Source organism: Hermetia illucens, chromosome 6, assembly GCF_905115235.1.
Source record: "Hermetia illucens chromosome 6, iHerIll2.2.curated.20191125, whole genome shotgun sequence".
NCBI lineage: Eukaryota > Metazoa > Arthropoda > Insecta > Diptera > Stratiomyidae > Hermetia > Hermetia illucens.
The window spans coordinates 55,416,198-55,426,558 of NC_051854.1; the positions used below are offsets into that span (position 1 = coordinate 55,416,198).

Below are 10,361 nucleotides of genomic sequence, written 5' to 3' on the forward strand. Positions count from 1 at the left end.
AAAGGCAGTATAAGAGAATTCGAATTAAAGGGCCCCACAAGGAGGAGCCAAACAATTCTAATTTTCAAAGCGAATGAAAATCTATAAATAAAATACGAACGGGTTCGGAACAGCAATTTCGCGAACAAGGGAATTCTATATGATAATTCATATCAAAATTGAAACAAAAGTTAAAAACTTTTTTTGACATTCTGCTTGCCCGTACTATAATTTCAGTGTAACCTGTAACCTAGACGAGAATCCATATACCGGTCCTCGAACCACCAAAATAAAGACTTGTCAAAATAGTAGTGTCATTGTTTGGTGGAGGTGTTTTCTGCGTTTGTTCCGAAGTTTTCTAACTAGCGTATATACTAAACGCATTGGAGATTTCACACGAATAGTACAGACTATACATTTTGGAAAGTAGCCATGGCGAAATTATTTTTAGGTGTTAGAATTCCAAACCGCGCATATGAGAGATTGCTCATGGAAGATGTCGATTTCGAACAAAGCGTTCTTGGACTGCGAGACCAAATTGCGAAGAAGTTGGATGTCCCAAAGGAGGAAATTGGTAATGCGCAAATTAATATTTTTTTGTATACATGGTGTAGGTTTGCCATAATGCTCTCCAACCATACTGTGGTAGTGCTATAAGTTCTTAAAATTTTTATCCCCGGACTTAACTTCAGGGAGTAAAAATTTATCGCCTAGTCGGGTCAAATTTTCTTTTTTTCTTCTTCGCATCGCAAGTTATAAGGCCGGGTCCAGTGCGAACCACCCATATCTTTCATACGTTTGCGTCTATCTGGTTCAAGAGCTCGCATGATCGCGTTCTGCTGTGGAAGGGCAAATCCTCCTTGACTTTGCTTAGGTGTAGGTCTCTCGCTGTCTGGAGTCAACGGCTGTCAAATAATGCGAGTAGATAGCACCCTTCACAATTACCAGCGGGACGCAGACTGCACCCACCGAAAGACTGTCGATAGCAGAGGCGTATATTAGAATTATGCAGACTATGACCGCACTTCCCAAGAAGGTTTTCTTGCATTAATAAAAGGAATCCATGTATCCATGTGCTGGTGGTATCGGCCCCGTTTTGAGTGGATTTATGCCGAGCTCATATTCTAAAGCCCACAGGCATACATTTCCCAACTCGCCCTGCTAAATCTAGCTAATAATGGATGGAAGAATATCTGAAACAAGTATCATCTAGTCGCCGGCACACACTATTGGTATTGGCTCCCTTATATTAATTTAAAAACACAACATGTGTATGAATTATATTGAAGACAAAACCGTTATTCAGTTGTTTAGCCGGTTTAACGGTAAAACAATGCCAGTAAGAGATTTAATAGACGTGCCTTTCAATAACAAAGTGAAGCCGGTACAAACCTCGCGCCGCGGGTGCGGAACTCAGCCTTACTCGAGGGACCCTAAACCACAGCGTGTAAAGGACTCGGAACCAGCTTACACTATCGCCGCCCGTGGACTGGGCAATTCCAACATCACCACACAACTCCTGCATTCGGCCGACAAGACCGTTACGGCCGAAGAAATGATTAACGACGACTGCCCTGCCATAATCATCGACGGCGACTAGAACTTCCCTCCTGGGGACCAGCCTGACGCTCGGAAAGGTGAAGCAAATTCCTTTTCACCCCGTGGTCACGACCCAATCACACCAATCTCACCCTCTTCTGTGTGACCTTCAACTATGAGGCAGATGCCAACATAGTCACTAAACAAAATATCCTACTTCATCAGTGGACTAGCTGGGAGAAACCCACAAGAGGCCAACAATTTGGCCTCGTTTCTCCAAACTGCGGATAAAATCCCAGATGTACCAAGTGCGTGGGCCACACGCCTCTAGAAACCGTTACCTCCACATTCCATCATTCTCAGGGGCTTCGTCATGGAAGCCAGATCCCTATTCAATATGTCATTCTCCTCTCTCTGGAACACAATCTCTGATTTCTACCACAACTATCTGCGTCTTCCCACTGAAGACAAACCCGAAGCGTACTTACAATTCCTCTTCAAATTGCTAGACAACCAAAATCAAGTTGCTCAAACTCAATAATAATTCGCTCATTTCTAACGACAAACCTAGGATTCCGAACCTAACCTCGCTCTCCTAAGCGAAATCAGACTGGGCGTAAAACTATATGCTGCCGGTTAAATTACTTTCCGCAACGACGCGGGGAGAGGCGCAGCCATCCTAGTCAAAGTGGAACTTAGGGCAAATAGCATCTCATCGGCTGCACTGGCATCAAACTGCCTGTTAGTAGTAGTCAGACTTCCTGTTAGGGGTGGAGGCGTCCTCCGAGTCCTAATCGGCTCTCTCTACTTCTCGGGCAGCACAGGTCGTCACCTCACTCCCATTCTGTCCGAACTCTGGGAAATCGCGGCCAGTTTCGCTGCCTTCATGCTCGGCGATGACCTCAACGCAAGGCGCATACCTTGGGGCGACTCAGTTAACAACGAAAACGACAACGTGCTTTTCGATTTGTTTCAGTCAGGCCCATTCCTTAGCGGGGAATCATTAACGCTGGAGTGCCATCTTTCCTTCGTGGGTCTTCTTTCCTAGACGGCTTTACAATCTCGTCCAATCTCTCAGCATGTGTCACTAACTGCTCCTCTTTGGCAGCCCACTCCGACCATCATGCCTTCAGCCTCTCTCTCCATCTACAGCAAATTCTCCCTTCACTCCACCATCCGCATAAATGCAGATCCTTCAATCTGACAAACTGGAACGATTTTCAACACGACTTATCCAGTGCACTGGGTCCTCCCCTGGACAAATCGCGCTCCATTCTAATGTTGAGCTAGATACATACATCTGGAAAGTCAACTCTGCCTTCGAAACTACAATTGACAAACACGTTCTAGTTAAAGAACCTGGTTACTACAAATACTGGTGCCTTTTCCCATCAACCCTCCTCTTACTCCGTGATAGAAACAGATTACTGCTGCGCAGGAAATGATTATTTCACCAGTTACAGAACAGATGCAACGCTGACTATTAACTTCTCTCCGAAATCATCAAAGACCTGTCCAGCAAAATGAATGGAGCTATTCGATCCGAACTGAATGCATCTTACAAGAAACTCTTTAAATTCCTCAAACCTGGCCACAAGTTTTCCCAATAATTAATCGATTGGCTAGAAGAAAAAATCTTTTCTTAACGGCAACTCCTACCCGATAAAAATAGGTAACTTCCACTTTCACTCCCCTGAGGAAAAAATATCCGCTTGAGTAGACTACTTCTGCCACTTATTCATGGTATCATGGAAATCAGCCAGGGGTGCTCGGGCGATCTCAAAGATATGAGGTCTATCTCTCTTCTTTCCAATATTTGAAAAATCTTCGAACGTATCCTATTGAAAGGCATTTGATTCAGTTTGGAAAGAGGGCTTGCTCTACAAACTAATTCAGACCAATTGCTCCCTCCTCTTATTCAGAATCCCTGGAAACTTCATCTTCAACAGAACGTGCGACGTGCGCTTCGATGGATTTGCCTCCATCGACTTCCCGGTAAACTCCGGAGTCCCTCAGGGATCTATTCTAGGCTCCAAACCTTTTAACATTTTCCTTCCCGTAAACTTATCTCCCACACCAACGGCAACTCAGACAGCTCTTTGGGGCCTTTTCTCTGCCACCAAAACCCTTTTATACAAAACTCTTATTCGACCAATCCTGACCTATTGTTTCCTAGCATGAGGTACCTTGTCAGCAACAGCACGAGGACTGTCCTACCATCACTATAAAAAACCCTAATAATATGGCAAGGGATGGTGGAACAGCTAACGCTCAACACCACTTGGCTGAGGTGTTGCTTGATTTGTAGTATGCGCTTCGATTCTTCCCAGGTGAAACATGGATGACACATAATAGAATGCGAGAACAAGATCTCTAAAGCCCGGAGTATAAATTTCTATGGGACCCGGACCCGTATAAATTTCACCCCTGTCCCCGTTTTTCCTGATAATTTTGACCCCGGAGCCCGATTTTCTCTCCACGGCCCTGGTTATAACCAGAAACTCTGGCAAAATTTGAAATGAAGCGGTATTCAATCTAGTTATTTAAAATATAAAAAGTTTTTTATAAGCGTTTAACCTATTCAAATTGTTTACGAACGGTATTTTCAGAATTGCTCTACTGTGGTAATGTTCTCGAAGATGACGAAAAAATAAGCGATTTAAACATCAAACCAAACACCACCATCCATGTACTCAAGAAAACAACAAAAGCGCCCAACTACTCGACAACTGCTACTTTTACAGATACTGATTGCCAGCGGATTGCCGATACTTTTATGGAAGTGACTGGTACTCAAATTAACGTTCAGTCACGGATGAATATCTTACAGAAAATACTAGATGAATATCCTGAATTCAGACGTAATTTAGGTGCACAAGCGCTTATTCGTGACTCGGTGCTTTTTAACTCGCTTGATAAATATGATGTGATTAAGAAAGTGTCTCAGAATTATCCGCTAATTTGTGATGCAGCAGATTTTATAGTGAAAACAGTCAAGAAGGAGATCACTAAGAATTATATAGAGCATACGGGTGAGTTGCTTCATAATAAATCTTTATATTTTATTCTTCACATTTGCAGTATCTGAAAGTAGTTAAGCTTTAACTGCATTTTTCCATTATTTTGTACTTTACAAAAAATCTCTCCTTTGTAGGTTCAAGCCTGGCAGCGGAGGAATTGTTTTCAGATCTTACATCTGGCTCTGAAGAAGAAACATCAGCTCAGTCTAACTCCGAACAAGCTCGAATTCGTCGTATAAGTCGCGATCAATTGGCCGCGGCTCTTAGTCAAGTTGGGTCAGCTTCACTTAACTCTCTCTCGAATATTGCACAAAGAAATACCAATGCCAATACTGACAACAGCGCATCAACTTCTACATCTTTACCTTCAGGAACATCATCAAGTCCTGTTCGAATTTCTTCAAGTTTACTTAATAATGCATTAAGAAATGCTCTTTTATCGGCAACTGCCGGGCAAACGCAAGATTCAACGCGAACCGAAGGAATCGAAACTGGTGAGAATCAATCATCGGTTTCAATGGATACTTCAGAGGTGGCAAATCAAGGAGGGGGAGGCAGTTCGGAATTAAACAATGCAATCCAGAGAAATCTATTTGAAAGTGAATTACAAATTATGCATGAAGTTGGTTTAACCGATGACACTATAAATTTACAAGCTTTGATTTTAGCACGTGGTGAAGTTGAGGAGGCGATTAATTTTGTGTACATGTGGAATTCTTAATTTATTTCGAAATAATTTATAACTTTTAAATTGAGATTTTTTAAGTACTGAAATACATTAATTATACAATCGAAACCTTATTTATTTCTTTGTTATTTCTGTATCTAAGGGTAGTATTAGCAACTATGCAGGGTATTTCAAAACAAACGGGCGAATTGTATGCCAGATGATTCCTCATATATTCTGAGCAAAAAATATAAAGTAAATTTTTTTTCGACTTCATAACTTTCCAGCTGCCGCAGGCATTTTCATTTCTTAAAGAACATCCGTCTTTAAAATATTAAAATCGCAATAACTCGAAGACTATGATAGCTGCTGTATTGAAATAAGCGTTGGCTCGTAGTCAGTACTTCGCCTTAAAATATGAATGTCAATTTGTCCAGATGAAGTGAAGCAGTAATAAATTTTCAAACGTAAAAATTGTGTTTTTCTCCTCCAAATGGGGGGGGGGGGAACCTTTCATAGCTGTTAGTTAATCCAAAAGATTGTTTTTTTTAAATTTATTTCATTGATAATAATAATAATAATCGTTGGCGCAACAATCCATATTGGATCAGGGCCACGAAGTGTGTTACAGCACTTAATTCAGGACCGAAACGGTACACTACAGTGTACTGTAGGAGGCAATGTGGTCAGCATTGCGCTCGCCCGAGATTATTACCCTGATTTGACTCAGGTACTCATTCACAGCTGAGTCGACTGGTATCCGTATTTCATTGATAGACCCCATTAACACTGCAATGTAATTGGGTTTTAATTGCAAAGGGTTCGTAAGAGCAGTTGAAAAAGTTAAATTAGTTGAAAAAAATCGGTTAATTCGACTGCCATTCTAAGTGTTACTATAAAATCATTAAAACCTGAAGCAAGCATAACTCGGAATTTGAGCACCAAAACATAAGAAAGTTTATTAATACCATTTCAAATCAAAGTGGGAATTGAGAGCAAGAGTAAAGTAGGAAAATCCTAACTTCACTAAAAATACTTTATTTATTGACGAATGTATTTTTACACAAAAACGGACTCTTTATTATCGCAGTAATTAGAGGTAGATTGAATCGTGAAGCATGTTATCAAACCAATTGAATTTAAAAACAAGGCAGCAATTATTGAAGGCCAAACTACAGGACCTTTTATTCTTTTTTTTGCGGGAGGTCCCGCTCGTTTCATTAGAAAATGTGCCAATTAATAGAAGGAGCAGGATGTGGTTTCACCAGGATGAGGCACTCCCACATCAATTCAGAAATACTACTTCCCTTCTTAACGAAGAATATGATGAACAGTGAATAGGCTGTTATAGGTCAGTATGATTGCCTCCAAGATCGCCCGTTTTATAACTACTAGGAATCATCCATCAAAATATCGACTATGTTTCTTTGCTCGTTAAAAGCAAGTTTCTTCGTTTCCATGGAACATTCGGCGAAGTCTTAGTTACGATCCAGCGCAAAAAAAATGGAAATGCCTGTGGCTGCTAAGAGGCTAACAAATCATTTTTAGCTTAAATTACATGAGGAATCACCTGGCATACCCTTTGTTCGGTTGTTTTGAAACACCACACCAACACCACAGCTGAAGGCTGGAAGTTCCACCTGTAGCAGATAAAAATATAAACAACAAATTGTTTACGTAAAAGGTACTGCATATATATGATTAAATTAGACAACGGTTTCCCGAAGAGAGTAGATCTTCCATTTTGCGAAAATTTTCGAGGTTTTCCCAAAATGGATTATTTATTTATTATTTACCGATCGCGATGTCACAGCGCCAAACCTTGGATAAGATTCGGAAGGACTGATTATCGGCTTTAGCTGACTCCGCAATGTAAAATTTGATTCCAAAAGCACCCTACGTTCGTGGATCCGAAATTGGAGCGATTTAGTGTCATCTTTTCCACCATTCATCCCTTGTAGGGTGGAGAGGCTCAGATATTTTTTAGTGTATCCAAATCGTTTTTTCGAGGGGGAAGACTATAAAGGGTTGGAAACAGCAAACCAGCAATTTTCAGTTTTGTAAGGCTTCGAAAACGAGTTGTTTTTCTATGGGTACAATATCTATGCTGTATGGATCAGCACACCTTCCACGATATATTTGTAATTTGTGAAACACTGAACAAATCCCCAATCTAGCATCTTAATCGCATAGATGCAATGAAAAATCTCGCACAAAAACGTTTGTCTTGCCTTCTAAGGAAAAGCTGGTTGATAAGATAGCTGACACTTCAACAAATAAGTAAAGATTTCACATAGCTTTAAGTGTAAAAAGATTTTCAGTTTTTTGAGAGATGTTTGAAATGATCGGACAAGAGCTAAATTTAGTATCTAAAGGTATCATTGGATACATCTAGAGTCTACTGAAAATAAAGAAAGAAAATATATGATATATGTATTGGTTGTGGGAATTTGTATTTTCTTTTTTTTTAAGTGAAACTTTAAAAAAATCCCATTCGTAACGTATTGTATAGTTTCCTCCATGATATTTATATACTGCCAACGGTCCAGTAGTAAAAAATGTCCTTTTTGTAAAATTCATATGACTTAGAGGATCTTCGTTAAAATAATTCTCTCCTTCCAAATTATTTTGCAAGAACTGGGAAAAGTAAAAATTTGAATGGTCAGAGGAATACGGAGTTTGAACCAAGTGCTACCACCAACCGCAATTCTTCTCTGATTGAGTGCAACAGTAAGACCTTACGAAAGTGAAATTCTGCTCTGCTCGGTGACGTTTGACAATGACCAAATAGGAAAGAAAACCTTCCGATTTTGGCTATTGACAAAACCCAATTGTTCAGGTCCGCAGCTCTGTGTCCGAGATCGAACTCTTACATATATGCATACAGAAAACAATGTCTTAAATGAATTTTATTTATTTCCATGTTAGCTCCATGCAGTTTATTCAAGGCTAAGGGATCTACCCATTATTGGTCTTTTAAGGGGTACACGCCCCGATGGTCCAAAAATCTATTTCTTTTTTGCATTTTCTTGAAGTTTGAGGTTTCCAGAATATCTGATTAAAACGACAACGTAATATTTTGATAAATAAGCCAGTTACAGCCGAGAAGGCAAAACGTGTTTTACGGAGGTTTTATTAATTCCCAAATTTCCAAAGGGGGTTTTCCCCAAAACCACGTTTTTCTAATAGGTACCCGAAATTTCTCGAAAACCAATGAAACAATTGCTTTGAGCATTTTTTGTAGTTATTCTATACACCATTATCTAGTATTTGTCATAAAATTTTTCTCGTTACTTAGTTCGTTTTTATAGGAAAACTAATTTTTGGCCCAAAAATCAATATTTATGTTCAAACATCCGTCGTTTTGTCATAAATCGATATTTTCAAAATGGGCTGTGAAAATTATTAGATTATAGTATCTAATTTAGTAATCTATTTAGTTTTTTTTCTTTCGATGATTTTCTGGAGAAACCAGTATGTACCTTGTAAGCAGTTTTTTTTTACGGCGCGCCAAGGATTATATATATAATATCCATGCACATTTTTTTTATTTACTTTTAGATAACTAAAATCCCAATCTGAAATTTCAAATAGTTTTCTTTGAAAAAATTCAAAAATATGACCTTTCTTGCGGCTCCTAGGTATATTTCTCTTTAAAGGGGTGAAACTAACGCACACCCATATATGTATATGATATTTTGTGATGTGTGTCGTTTCAAAAAATATAATGGACTCCTGAAATAAAAATTATTGGGGATCTACTCACTAGTATTTGGTGCTGCACAAGTATATGGACTACGTCTCGTTTCTTCAAGTTCGCAGAATTTTATGCACTTACTCGAAACTTCTAACGCAAAATCAATTTTAGCCATCTTTTGGGGCTTTTGGACTACTTTGGAGTTGTTACAAATTTAGACTCTGGGGAGAAATTTTGAATGTTCATAGCAAGAAACTTTCAAATTTATTAATTGTGTTTTAATTTTAAACCGGGTAGACTGAGAGAGGCATGATATTTGTTAGAATTATAAAAATGATTCTGAGTTACCTACGATTCTCGCATATTTAAGGGTATTGTTTCCTGGTTTGATCTTCAAAACATTCTTCGGATTTTAGCCCTAGCCTGAATTTTCAAATTCTATCGGAACTTCCTTTGTGAGTCTTCTACAAATAATGCCGTCATCTGATATTTTGTGCCATTCGGGCTGGTGAAGGTGACTCTCGGAGGACCAAACTGCATTATTTTCAGTTCTTCAGGGAAACTTTCCTTGTTCTGTACCCCTTCAATATATCAAGATGGAAAAATATTGAGAAATATATAACTGGCAACAGAAACTAACTTCCGAAATGCATGCACATTATATGCCAATAAAAAAGCCGGCCTAGCTCCTACACGGAGATTTCAAAAGACCACCAGGCTGCCTTGGCTAACGACCTATGTCATGGCGACACTATTGCAACTACAAAAAAACAGAGAGATAAGGAGATCCTTTGGTAATTTGCATATTTTCTCTAAGGCAATGATGAAGTTCCCAGTGAAGCATTCATTAGAGCCATCAATTATGTCAAGAGTAATAGCGTGCGGGTAAAAGCAGGACCCGATGCTAACGCCTACCATATCTGTTGAGGAAGTGCTAATATTAATACGAGAGGATCGAGACTATTAGAACATCTAGTAGGAACCGAACTGCAAATTCTCAACTTACTTTTGCCAATGCGATCAGAGGAGAGATTTAGTATTCAATACGTCAAAGAAAGATAAAAACGATGGTGGAACTCGGATTTGGCAAAACAGAGAAAAACGGTACAAAGAAACCAGAGAGCTCGAAAGAGGAGAATTAATTTGATTAAAGGATCATCGTGGAGACGTTTTTGCGAAGAGATTAACTCGTTTAAGGCAGCCTCGAAATTGAAGCAAATTCTTGTCAAAGACCGTAGTCAGTAACTGTGTAACCTAATTGTATAAATCAGGAGGTACACAGAAAACGATGAAGAAACGGAAACCATTTGCTTGATGTCCATTTTTCAGACAGTATTCAAAATCTCAGACAGTAACCTACATGCCTCAACCGAGACTAGGCTTTGGAATGCAAAATCGTATGATTTAAACGAGTGAAATGGTTAAATGACGGTTCTATAGATACAAGTCTGCGGGTCCG

At 39.3% G+C, this 10,361-nt stretch overlaps 1 protein-coding gene across 1 annotated transcript; it reads left to right on the plus strand.

The window, feature by feature from the left end:
• Positions 1 to 15: 15 nt before the first annotated feature.
• LOC119658835 (ubiquitin-like protein 7) lies at positions 16 to 5,328 on the plus strand. Its single transcript, XM_038066574.1, has 3 exons — positions 16 to 553; positions 4,128 to 4,550; positions 4,673 to 5,328. Exons 1-3 carry the CDS (start codon positions 412 to 414, stop codon positions 5,257 to 5,259), a joined length of 1,152 nt encoding a protein of 383 aa, XP_037922502.1. The 5' UTR covers positions 16 to 411; the 3' UTR covers positions 5,260 to 5,328.
• Positions 5,329 to 10,361: the final 5,033 nt, after the last annotated feature.